This window comes from Peromyscus maniculatus, chromosome 2, assembly GCF_049852395.1.
Source record: "Peromyscus maniculatus bairdii isolate BWxNUB_F1_BW_parent chromosome 2, HU_Pman_BW_mat_3.1, whole genome shotgun sequence".
Taxonomy (NCBI): Eukaryota; Metazoa; Chordata; class Mammalia; order Rodentia; family Cricetidae; genus Peromyscus; species Peromyscus maniculatus.
This window is the reverse complement of record NC_134853.1, coordinates 58,370,005-58,383,492: the sequence shown is the minus strand read 5'-3', so window position 1 is coordinate 58,383,492 and position 13,488 is coordinate 58,370,005. Positions and strand designations below refer to the sequence as shown.

Genomic DNA, 13,488 nt, shown 5'->3' with positions numbered 1-13,488 from the left:
AGTTAGGCTGCCAGAAGCAAAGGCAAAGACTTCCAAAGAGAGTCCTAACAGACGGGACAGAAAAATGCAGGGCTTGACTTGGGCCAGAGGAAAAACTGCTAGAAAACAGAATTAACAGGCTGTGGATAAGCCAGGCAGTGGTGGTACACGCCTTTAATCCCAGCTCTTGGGAGGCAGAGGCAGGTGGATCTTTGTGAGTTCGAAGCCAGCCTGGTCTACATAATGAGTTCCAGGACAGCCAGGGATACACAGGAAACCCTGTCTCAAAAGAAAACACAACAACAAAAAAACCCAAAACAAACAAACAAACAAAAAAGAGGCTACGGATGTGGGTCCGTGATAGCACCCTTGTCTAGCATAGGTGAGTCCCTGGGGTCTATCCCCCAGCTCCACAAAGAAAGGTAGCACCAGAGGACTACTGGTAAAGTTTGAGTATGGTGTGTATTAGATAACAGAGTAAGCTAGACATCTAAATTTGCCTCATTTGATAATTAAACCATCATCCTGCAAAAAGGTGTCCTTGCAGCTAACTTTCCAGCAGTCCAGCTGAAACACAAAGGATAGATGTGTATCAGGAAAACAAAGCAAATATGTCCACATGGTTAAAAGCTGGTAAATCCCCACGAAGGATCTCGAGTCCATTGTGCAGTCATTTTCTGTACAGCCAATGTTTGCAGGTGTGGTCTACAGAGACAGAGCCTAGCTGCCCTGCTTACTAAGTCAGCTTGAAGAAGCTGAGTAATTTTAGACCTCAATTTCCCCATCTATTCACCATCAACACTTTCAAGTTTCCTGCTGGAGAAAAGACATAATCCATCCAGAGCCCTACAGTGAGAACATGCAAAATGCAGCCAACTGCTAATATCACAGCTTTAAGGATCAAAAACCAGGACCCACTCAAGACACTGCTGTGATTGGTTCTGAATCCTTTCCTCACAAAGAAAGTGTCTTTATACCTTTTCCCTTCATCTGACACTATGTGAATTTTCTGATGTATTGCCCAAATTCATGAATAAGTGACCAGAAATTTGACTCAATTGTAATAATGCTAAGTCTTATCGATTTCACCCCAAAATGACTGTGTAGTAAACAGGTGGCCGTATCTAGTTCTGATCACACACTAGCTGCTGGGAAAATCCTCTAAGTCAGATAGATACAGAGAAAAGTTGGGCTGGCAAAATAAAAACTTGAGCAAAGCTAATGACAGAGGTAAACCAGGATCTAAAATCCAGATCTGACCAACGTTAAAGCGGATGCTTTAATCTTACGGAAATAAAAAGGGCTTGGGTGGCATCGGCTGGCAAGCTCAACGTAAGGAAGAGCCTGAACTGTGTTTTCAAGGAAGTGTGGGGATGTTAGCTTAAAGAACTTTAAAAAGAACTTTAAACTGTCACCTACATGCTTAAAGGTAATTTATGTTTCTATTATGTGAGGCCAGAACAGACAATATAGCAAGATCCTGCAGAGAGAGAAAGAGAGGAGAGAGAGAGAGAGAGAGAGAGAGAGAGAGAGAGAGAGAGAGAGAGAGAGAGAGAGATATCTCTTAAAGACACTGGCCAAAAGACTGGAAATGCTTTCTGTGACTCTGGCTTTCTCTCTCCTTCTCTGAAGCTCCCCTCCCCTCCCCTCTATCATGTAGCTGCTTGCTGACCTCCATGGTTTCTTGGACCCTAATTCAAACAGGCATGTCCGCTGCTCATCTCTTCCCCCTAGCAGCTGCCAGGACTTACAGCTCTCATGTTCTGTTTTACTTTCAAACTCTGACAAAATGGTAGTTTTTGAAAGCATCAACGAGCCTGCTATAACCTTCAAACATTCAAAACCATTTCCCATGCTAGGATTTGAATTTAGGGTCCTGTGCGTGCTAGGCAAGAGGACTACCACCACTGAGCTGTACCTCCAGCCGGCTCCAACAAAAAAATCTCCCAGGGTAAGAGTTCAGCCGTTCCAAGATGTAACCAAGTTCTTAGCTTCCACAGCACTATTTTTAGATATTATTTATTTATTTTGAGATGGAATCTTGCTATGTTGCCCACACTGGTTTGAACGCTCCTTCATCCTGTCTCAGCCAATCTCGGATAGATGGCATTACAGGCATGCACCATATTCTGAACTTACCTATGTTTTTAACACAGAATTTCTCTTGCTAAGTAATTCTCTAAGAAAAATAAATGGACCACCAGCCCAGGGATGGCACCCCCACAATGGGCTGGACCCTCCCACATCCATCACTACCTAAGAAAATGCCTTTCAGGCGTGCCTACAGTCAATCTTATGGAAGTATTTTCTCAGTTGAGGCTCCCTCCTCTGCTGACTCCAGTTTGAGTCAAGGTGACATAAAACTAGCCAGCATACTGAGGAAATTCTAGAACCCACAACCCACTGTGATCCAAACCAGTTCTTACTGGATCCTGTGGGTTCTCAGAACACCAGCACCCTACTACAGAAAAGCCATCTCTGGCCAAGCCCAACTCCATCTCTCCTCCTGTTTGTTTTAGCTGGCGCAAGTTCCTCTGATTAACATCATTGACCCAATGAGGTAACTCACCACTTACGTCTAATTACCATATGGCACGATAATGAAATGCCTATCATTAACTATGTGCCAGATATTTGTGCTCTTCACTGTACCTGATTGCCACAGCAACTGAGACTGTGATCCGACCCACTCAGCCTCCAGGCCTCATTCAAGGTCACCCATTTACTGCTTTAAAATAAGAGACTGCCATAGGGTCATACCCGTGAGGAAGGCCTACTTGTGAAGCTAGATGTCCATGTCTGATGCAAAAAAAAATGGTGGCAAGTACAATGTATCTAGGCTCTGTGAGGGCAGGAAGAGTGTGAGCCTGCCAACAGTGTTTTCATTCCCACCGCAGTCTTAGGGGCCGGCATGTCATGTGGACACAGGAGTTGACATGTGCATGAGTGTATATGCGACAGAGGTAACAGAAAGTCTCACAGGATGGGCAAAGACGGCGGAAGACAGGAGCAGCTAAGCCTGAAACTTCTAGAAGCCCACAGAGCAGGCTGAATGTCGGGTGGTGTGAGGCAGAGAAGAGTGGGAGGAACCAAGGTCTGAGAGAGCAGCTGGCACGTGCTGACAACCTCAGGTAAGAGCTCGCTCACGCTCCAACTTCACCAACGTGCACAGCGGACTCCCAAGCATGGCGACTGTTCCCGTCTTTAGTAATACAACCTTCTCCGCTCTCTAATATTATTTTAAGCATATGGGAAGTTTGGGTTTCTATGATGTTAAAGCCGTAATAAAAACTAGCAGATGTCATTTGCTCGGTATTACACTTCTCCACTACCCAGACAATCAAAATCAAATTTTAAAAGATACTGAGGCGGCATTTTCTGTACCAGGACAGTGGAAATGTTCTCAACAGCTTGTGGGCCTAGTTTACCCCATGGGGTGCACTGGGTGGACAGGTTTTCCAGCATCAGATCATGATCATTTAGAGCAGGGTTCAAAGTCTGCTCTTTCCCTGCTGACAGTAGAGCAGCTGCTAGAGATCTCACCATCCTAAAGCCCGTCTCTGCATTTGTAAAACAAGTACAGTAATTCCTGCCTCATGGAGCAGCTGAGAATTAGATGAGAGGTGTAGCAAAGTTGTAATCATATAAGGCATTGCATTTGCTCAACAATTGTCTGTTTTTACTGGCATGTTAAGTGGTCTATTTCTAGATCCCAGTCACTTAAAAGTACAAAAGTCAAGTGAGTAAATGCAAAGATGTCCAGAAACTGTGAAAGGGAAGGTGGGAAGGTGGTCCTCCCTCCCTCCCCCTCCTCCCTTTTTCTGCATCGCTGAGGGTTGATCTCAGGACTTGTGTCATAACTAAGCTGTATCTCCAGCCTGGGGAAGGATAGCACAGTTATGGCCTTTAAGAATATTTTATTAGGGGGCCGGGCGTTGGTGGCACACGCCTTTAATCCCAGCACTCGGGAGGCAGAGCCAGGCAGATCTCTGTGAGTTTGAGGCCAGCCAGGTCTACAGAGCGAGATCCAGGACAGGCACCAAAACTACACAGAGAAACTATGTCTCAAAAAAAAAAAAAAAAAAAAAAAAAAGAATATTTTATTTGGGGAAGGGGAAAGCATAATCAGAATATATTATCTGAAAAAAAAAAAGACACTTGTTTCAATTACAATAAAAAGAATGTTTTGCTTACCCATAAATACAAGAGATGTCGATCACCACGTCTATCATATCGCAGCAGAGCTCGTAAGTCTGCATGTCCACTGGAGCACTGTCAGTTGCGATATAAATCTTACTGACCACATCAAACAGGAATGCCTTTTCAATTCCAGAATTCTGGGGGGGGGGGGAGTAGACATACTTTAAAGTAACAGCAAGTTCAGACAGATTCACGGCCACATAAAAAATCCTATTCCATTCCACTAGTCAGGGAAGGGGCGTCGAGGGGAAGGAAGAGCAGCTTGGAGGGTGGGGAGGATCAAAGCACAACACAAGCCTCCGTGAGACTGTCCCAGTGGGTCCTTCTAATCTGTACAGTCAGTAGACAGTTTACAAGAGGGTGATTTCCCTGAAGACTTAAATAAATTATATGATATCCCCAATGCCGCATATAAATAAGCTAAAATTATTAGAAACTCCTGGGCTACCATTTTATTGCAATTTAAACTTTACTTTCATAAATCTTATGATGGATTTGAAAAAAAAGGAAAGGCAGAATCAGCCTAAGTTATCCTTGGTGAACCACTTGGACAGTGGTTCGCTAACTCTTGGCCTGGCCATTTGAAGGACTCACAACTCACTGCTCACAGAGTGTTAAATCTGTGGATTTTCAAATACAGATCTCATTGGCAGAACCAAGGGGTTTTAAAGAAATTTTCTCTCATTTGCTTATGTATTTTTGTTCGGAGGTAGTTAGGACTCACAACAGCACAGATGTGGAGGTCAGAGGACAACCTTTGGGAAGGAACTGGTTCTCTCCTTGTACTGTGTGGTCTGGACTGGACTCTGGTGGTGAGACTTGGCAACAGGTGCCTTTGCTGTATCAACTTGCTGGTCCTCAAACCAGGATTTCTGCTTCGTACCCAAGGTAAGGTTCCATTAATATTGATGATGCCTCACACTTGAATAAGCAATCCAAGCATACCAGGGAAACATACATTTCCAGAGTTAAAAAATCTAAAGATTCTAAAACAAAATGTAGAAGTAGTCTTCAGGAGTGAGTTCACAAGGCCAGCCAGGGCTGCATAATGAGACCCTATCTCAAAAATAAATAAGGTAGGAAAACAAAAGAGACACCACCAAACACACATACATACACACACATTAAATACGAACTGAGGGGTCGGGTGGTGGTGGTGCACGCCTTTAATCCCAGCACTTGGGAGGCAGAGGCAGGGGGATCTCTGTGAGTTCGAGGCCAGCCTGGTCTACAGAGCGAGATCCAGGACAGCTGGGGCTACACAGAGAAACAGCAACAACAACAACAAAGAGTGATACTACAGTAGCCCTGAAATGCAGGCAGGTATTACAACTTTTTTTACTCTTGCCATGTGGCTCTGGAATTCTGCAAATGACCTGGGCAGGAGCACACCATCTACTTACTGAGATGAAGATATTCAGCAGATTCTCCAGCGTCGGGAGCTGGGGGATCAGTTTCTGGACCACTTTACTGAAGGCTTCAAATATTGAGTGGTCATAGATGCTTGTCAGATAAAAGCTGGAAGAGAAAGCAGAGTTTCATCAGGCTCCCTCTGCCTCTGTCTGCCACTAACGGCAGTAATCTTATGTGCAATTGTAACACACAAGCACAAGCCGCCCCCCCCCCCCCCCCGAGAATTCATAATGACCTTGGTCAAAAACAAGTGTGTCCTAACAGGAAGCCTCTTTCCCTCCCTGGTGCCAGAGCCATGCCCAGTCTGCACTGACCAGCAAGCTTTGGAGTTTGGCTATCCTCACCCATGTGAGCATCCTTACATTCTACAAGAGACTCTGCACTCATCTCCACACAAGCCTGTTGCCCAATCAGTAGCTTTTAAATTATTGATACTGAAGCACGCCATTTTCTTCGTCTTCCAATTTGCAAAGTCAATGATTATGCACTATCCTACCCCACAAAATAAATGGGAGAAGCTTTCCTCTGAATTCCAATCCTAATGATCTCAAGCCTCATCTGTCTGAGGTTATAAGTGCCATCCTATTAGCAGGAAGTGGTATTTAGCACCAGTTAGCATGCTGGGTTAAGGGTCACGGCTTCTGTTGTGTTTCTCATATGAAACGAGAAGCTTAGCTTTGACAATCTGTTGAATACAAAAGTAAAACAAAACACTATTTTCACCAAAGGTTAGCATTTAGCAAGTGCGAAACATCTTTGATCCTACCCCAGGACAAAACAGGTAAATAAGTAAATCCATACCATACATGCCAGCCCACACCTGCCAGCTGTGGTGACGGAAACCCAAGTACACTTGTTCCAGCCTTTCTTAGGACCCAGACCCTAAGGGGTGTCGGCTCTTACCTCAGGTGAATTTTTTCTAATCCAGCATCTGCAAGGTCATCGTTTGCCCTCTGGTGAATGTCTCTTTGGGTTTCAATTTTGTGATCATCTGACAGACCGTCTACTTTATGAATAAACACCTCGAAGTTGATGTCAGTATTCACTTTGTAGGCTCTGGTCACTGTGAGGTGGAGCCTGGCCAGCGCTTCCATATAGTCATCCTGGAACAAAGTTCATGCCTTTGTTTCTAGAACATTCTATACACACTCATCACCTGGAAACACATAGCTATAATCTCCAAAAATATTTTGCCAAACTCCCAACACCCCTGAGGAAAAAAATTCCAGCATCACAGACTTCAAGTATACAAACCTGGGTTTGTTAACACAGAGATGAGAAGCTAAGAAAATGCAGCTGATTTGGGTAGTCACAGTGCAGGTTGTTGATAATCATAAAGACAGGAGCTGGAATTCCAGGAAAAGAAACTAGACCAACACCTAGGTCCTCCATGGGATAGGATGCCTCCCAGCTTCCTAAGGCTCTCAAGGACTGTGATGGAGACTACAGATGGGGACACGATCAGGCTAGGTAGGAGGATGGAAGGAGTTTAATACTAATCCAGAAAAGTCAGCCAAGCACCAGCTGCAGCCCTCCTGCCGGCTTTGGTAACCAAGTCACATGGGAAGTCAGCGAAGCCATACCTGCCTGTTTCCATGCTCTCCAGGACTGCTCTGTGCTACAATGCAGAGGTGTGGAGACTTCCCCAAAAGCACAGCTGTGGCTTCCTGAGGCTGGGCACTGAGGGGTCAGGAGTGAAAAGGCCCTGGGGAACCCAGAGGGTGGAAAGATCCTATGTCTTCAATGTGGGCTGGTCACATGGGAGGTATAGTTGTAACCTCTCAAAGTATGTCCTTGAAAGGAGTGCATTCTATTGCACGTAAATTACACCTCAAACATGTTACCACTTACATCTTTAACTAAGGAGAAAGCCCACAGGACTGTGAGCAAAGTTACCCAATATTCAAAGAAAATACTAGAATATGCTAAACACCCTGTCCAATGTATAAAACTAATTATACTAAACAGATTTTATTTTGTTTTGTTTTTTTGAGACAGGGTCTCTCTCTATAGGCCTGGCTGTCCTGGAACTATGTAGACCAGGCTGGCCTCAAACTCACAAGAGATCTGCCTGCCTCTTTGCTTCCCAAGTGCTGGGATTAAAAGTGTGCCACCACACCCGGCTCACACTAGCAGATGAAACAGTACACAGCCTTAGTGATTGAAAAACGAGGCACTGGAGGGACCGGAGAGAGGCTGGGCAGTAAGAGCATATACTGCTCTCAAAGATGACTCGGGTTCAGTTCCCAGCGTCCCGATGGGAGGCTCATCATACCTGTAACTTCGAGGCAGGGGACCTGACACCCTCTTCTGGCCTTCTTTGGGCACCTGCCCTCATGCGCGCGCATGTACACACACACACACACACACACACACACACACACGTATAATTAAAAATAAGTAAATCAATGAGGGCCTGGGAGGGTAGTTCAGGTGGCAGTGTGCACCTTCCCTAAAAGACCCTAATAACTAAAAGTGCCACGGAAAGGAAGGAAATGTGGGGTCCAGTGGTACAAGCCTGCAACCCTAGCTGTCCAGCAAGGCAAGGTAGGAGATCACAAGTTTGAGACCAGCTTGGTCAATTTAGTGAGCTCTTACCTCAAAACAAAAATTGTAAAATCTCAAGAGTGTGGCCCTGTGGCAAAGCACTCGCTTAGCACACAAAGACTCTGGGTTCACCACAAGTACCGTAATTACTAGAACAGAGGATTACAGATGCCCAACCATTACGTTTTTCTTTTACGTGTGTGTGCGCGCGCGCGCGCGCGCGCGCAAGGTATGCACATACATGCATGTTCGTGCAATGTATGCACATACATGTATGTTCGTGCAATGTATGCACATACATGCATGCATGTGTGCACCCACCCTTGCTCTATCACTCTACCTGATTCTGTGACAGAGTCTCTCGTCGAGTCCGGAGCTACACTGACAGTTAGCAAGCCCCAGTGACCTTCCTGTCTCTGCTCTGCCCTACAGCGCCAGGCTTCCTAGCTTGTGTGGCACCTGGGGCTGTTTTGTCCTGAAGCTGGGATTTGAACTAGATCCTCAGGCGCTCAGGCTTGCACAGCAAGCCCTCTTACTTGCTGAGCCACGGCTCCAGCACCCCCGCCCGTGCTGTTTGCTCTTGCTGTCTATGACGACACTAAGGGAAAGGTACTCCAGCTTCTCCTCTGCTGTTCGCTCTAGGAGCTGCACGGCAGGCCATCGATGCTCCCGCTCCCACAGTGACCGGAACGCCAGGTCCGCAGGAGTGAGCGGAACAGCTACAGGAGACGTAGTAGACTCGAGTTCTCTGCAGAGCAGGCGTCAAGCGTTTAGTTCGTGGGAAATCACTTGGGCTTCCTTCTTTCCTTCACATCGTTCTGTGAAAACATCTTTTCTTTCTAGAAACTGTGACTGTGAGGTATTCTGGGGAAACAATGTGTGGTTTCAGACCACACCTGCCCTGCTTAGACGTGAGAAAGGAGGGGGCGGGAGGCAGCAGGACGGCTCAGTGGGTAAAGGCACACCAGCTGCAAGCCCGATGGCCTGATTGGAGCTCTGAACATGTGTAAAGGCAAAAGGAGAGAATTCTGCAAAGTTACACACACATCACACACACACACACACAACTTAAAAAACAAACCTTAAATCAGGCGTGGTAGCTCATGCCTTTAATTAAAGCACTTGGGAGACAGAGGCAGGTCAGTCTATGAGTTAGAGGCCAGCCTGGTCTACAGAGTGAGTTCCAGACCATCCAGGGCTACACAGTGAGATGCTATCTCAAAAACCAATCAAACAAAAAACGTAGCCAGGTGTGGCGGTGTACATCTTTAATCTCAGCACCTGGGAGGCAGAGGCAGGAGGATCTCTGTGAACCTGAGGCCAGCCTGGGCTACAGAGAGAGTTCCAGGCCACCCAGAGCTTAGTGAGATGTTGTCTCAAAAACAACTGTCAAAAAGAAAGAAAAAGCTTGATAATGCTTAATTTCAACAGGAAGGGAGGGGGCGGAAGGGACAGAGAGCAGCAAAGGATGGGTGACCGAGGGGCCTCCTAGAAGTCAGGGTTTCCTCTCCCCATCCCAAGAACGTCAGGTAAGACCCCTGCAAACACTGTTTACACACTGCTGCCACACAATGAGTATTAGGTCCGGAAACCACTCAGTTAATCTATAATTTTTTTGTTTTTTAATGTGTGTGAGACATGCTGGAAGGTATGTCTGTGCACCACGCGCATGAAGTGCCCTCAGTATTCAGAAGAGGGCACTGGATTCCCTGGAACTGGAGTTGCAGAGGGTTGGGAGCCGCTATGTGGGTGCAAAGAATCAAAGCTGGGTCTTCTGCAAGAGTAGCAAACGCTCTTAACTGCTGAGCCATCTCTCAAGCCCCTTAATTATTAATTTTAGTAAGAGCACTCAATGCTTTTTCCTTTGTGTGTGTGTGTGGCCGGAGGTCAAACTCAGGGTATTAGGTACAGCAGGCTAGTGCTCTGGGCAACACTCTCGACCCACCCAATCATTTTCACGTTTATTTATCGGTTGGTTTGTTTGGGTGTATGTGTGTGCATATGCATGGGTGTAGAGAGAGGCCAGAGGACAACTTGCAGGAGTCAGTTCTCTCTTTGCACCATGTGGATCTTGGGGATCAAACTCATACAGTCAGACTTGACAGTGAGCATCTTTTCCCAGCGAGGCATTTCACCTGCCCCTCACCTAGTTATTTTAGTAAGTGTTACTTGAGTCTGGGCATGGTACTGCATGACTTTAACCCCAGTCATTGGGAGGCAGAGGCAGGCAGATCTCTCTGAGTTTGAGGCCAGCCTGGGCTACACAGTATCAGGACAGCCTGGGCTATGTAGAGAGACCTTGTCTGGGTTGGGTGGTGAGGAGGGGGTACAAGATGCTCATGCCTGTAATCCCAGCATTCCCTAAAAGGCTAAGGTAGGAAGGCTGCTGTGAATTCAAGACCAGCTTGAGCAACAGTTAAGACCTTGTCTCAGAGAAAGAAAAGGTATGAAAAAAAGGAAAAAGGGAAAGGAGGAGGAAGAGAGAAAGAAGAGAGAGGAGGAGGGAAGATCTTTCTCATTATTAGATTTTCCTGTGACCTGCAGTAAATTAATGCCACACACACACACACAACAAGAAACACAATTACCAACCTAACTGAAAAGTCTGCTTCATGTTTAAATAAAATTGCCTAGCTAAAAATAAGCAACTTTGAGCTGGAGAGAGCGTGGTGGTCAAGAGCACTTGCTTGTCCAGCAGAGGACCAGAGTCCAGTTCCCAGAACCTAAGTGGAGCAGCTCACAACCACCTTCCAGAAGAGCAGACACCTCTGGTCTCTGCAAGAACCTGCACTCATGTGCACGGACCCACACCCTGGGACACACGTACACACAAAGACCCACATACCAGGACACACATACACATGCAGACACCCACACTGGGACACATGTACAAATGCAGACCCACACACTGTGACACACACATGTGCAAATGCAGACCACACCCTGGGACACACATATGTGCACTTGTGGACCCACACCCTGGGACACATGCATACATGCAAACCCATACACTGAGACATACACACACAGGTACACATGCGGACCCACACACCAGGACACACATACACATGCAGACCACCACACTGGGACACATGTACAAATGCAGACCCACACACTGTGACACATACATGTGCAAATGCAGACCACACCCTGGGACACACATATGTGCACTTGTGGACCCACACCCTGGGACACATGTATACATGCAAACCCATACACTGAGACATACACACACAGGTACACATGTGGACCCACACACCAGGACACACATACACATGCAGACCACCACACTGGGACACATGTACAAATGCAGACCCACACACCAGGACACACATACACATGCAGACCCCTACACTAGGACATATGTACACATGCAGAACCACACACCGGGACACACATATGTGCACTCGCGGACCCACACCCTGGGACACATGTATACATGCAAACCCATACACTGAGATACACAGGTACACATGCAGACCCACACACCAGGACATACATACACATGCAAACCCACATACCGGGACACAAAAAAGTGCACACACAGACCCACACACTGGAACATATGTACCCATGATTAAAAATAAAATAAACAATGAAAAATAAAAATGAGCAAATATACCTATTTGTGGCTAACTTACAGCCATATCATAAAGGCCTTATTCAGATCTGCATTTTGAGCTGCTATACAGCACAGTATGGTAACTGAATATTTACCATGCCATCATCTGAAACGATCTGTAGCTCTGGTTGGAATCCGCTTACTCATGGGCAGCCACTTAAACAGCTACAAAAACACATGGGCTGACTCCAGGGACGAGAGTCCCCTGCCTGTGCTACGCATGCACTAGCCACTCCTGGGCCCCAAGCGCCTTGATTTACAGTGCTGGCAGACAGACAGGGAGACAGGCCAGAAAACAGGTCAGTACAAGTTGGAGTACCAGGAGAGCAGCTCCCGACAGCCCAGGCATGTGAAGGGTCTATGCACAAGCTCTGGGAGGGAGCCGATGAACCCACCACGGGTCTGGCATTGGATTTCAGTCTCTCCCTCTACAGACCTCCCGCTGAAGAAAAAACCCCTGCAACTCAGAGCTGGTCACACAGTGCAGCCTCCAGGAACAAGGGTTTGCTAAAGATGCTCCTGGAAGGCTGACCGGGCGGGACGGCAGGGGCACTTTATTTCAGGGAACTCCCTGAACCTCGCTCTAGACTGGATTTGGCATTCCCTAGAGAACTGCTCCCTGTAGGCCTGGGAGAGCCTGAAGCTGGCACCACAGTCTCAGACACCCTCTAAGGCCCCAACCCCACACACCCTCCCCAGCACTGGCCAGCCTGGTCTCCCAGTGGGAGAGGATGGAGAGAATGGCCAATGGCTGGGGAACGGGGCTCCTCACCAGTCAAGGGCTCCCTCCTCTTCGCTTACAACCAAGTTGAAGGAGGACTACACAGAACTGTTAATAAACTACTAAAAATAATTTTTATGACAGAAAATTAGATCATGTAAGAGACACAATTTGGAAAGATTTAAAATTCTTGAGTAAAATGTTATGACAAAACTCACTCTGTATCCCCATCTCATCCATATGAGCACATTTCTCAGTACTCACAGCTATAGGAGCAATGAACGAAAGCAGAACTGCTGATTCAAACACAGACGTGAACTGTGGAAAATCAATCAAATATCCATCTTCCTACGAGATACCTACCTCACATTTTAACAGTCGTCTACAAAACACATAAAAGAGTTATAGTAACCAAGTATATACTGCTAAGAATAATTTGATCCAAGGGCTGGAGAGATGACTTAGTGGTTAGGAGCATTGGTTGCTCTTTCAGAGGACCCAGGTTCAATTCCCAGCACCCACATGGCAGCTCTCAACTGTCTATAACTCCAGTTCCAGGAAATCCGACACCCTCTTCAGGCCTCTGAAGGCACCAGGTATACAGGTTGTTCACAGACATACACATAGGCAAAACACCCATACAGATAAAATAATAAATTTAAGGGGCTGGAGAGATGGCTCAGAGGTTAAGAGCACTGGCTGTTCTTCCACGGGTCCTGAGTTCAATTCCCAGCAACCACATGGTGGTGGCTCACAACCATCTATGAGATCTGGTGTCTTCTTCTGGCATGCAGACATACATGCAGGCAGAACACTATATACATAATAAACAAAAAAATCTTAAAAATAACAATAATTTAAAATAATACTTTGATTCAGAAGAAAATTTTCACTTAGAATTCTATCTACTTTGAAAATAAATACTGTAATATGTAGCCTTCTAAGTAAACGTTTATTGCAGAGAACCTGTCATCATTCCACACATCTTCTGGGATCTGCCCTACAT

At 46.3% G+C, this 13,488-nt stretch overlaps 1 protein-coding gene and 1 long non-coding RNA gene across 4 annotated transcripts in view; one reads left to right on the top strand and one right to left on the bottom strand.

Annotated features, from left to right (window-relative positions):
- The window catches only part of Rragd (Ras related GTP binding D), a 38,180-nt gene that overhangs the window by 7,872 nt on the left and 16,820 nt on the right, over nucleotides 1-13,488 (bottom strand). For both annotated transcript variants that reach the window (XM_076564026.1, XM_076564025.1), the window contains exons 3-5: nucleotides 6,496-6,695; nucleotides 5,583-5,697; nucleotides 4,174-4,316 (exon numbers count right to left, since the gene is read on the bottom strand). In XM_076564026.1, coding sequence (XP_076420141.1) covers nucleotides 4,174-4,316; nucleotides 5,583-5,697; nucleotides 6,496-6,695 — 458 coding nt within the window. The remainder of the gene's footprint in view (nucleotides 1-4,173; nucleotides 4,317-5,582; nucleotides 5,698-6,495; nucleotides 6,696-13,488) is intronic.
- On the top strand, nucleotides 2,424-13,303 carry LOC143271823 (uncharacterized). 2 transcript variants are annotated; one of them, XR_013049040.1, is made up of 3 exons: nucleotides 2,424-3,110; nucleotides 4,893-5,067; nucleotides 8,782-13,303. It is a non-coding gene; the product is annotated as an uncharacterized LOC143271823 (long non-coding RNA). The 2 variants fall into 2 exon arrangements; XR_013049041.1 differs by lacking the exon at nucleotides 8,782-13,303 and adding an exon at nucleotides 5,884-6,126.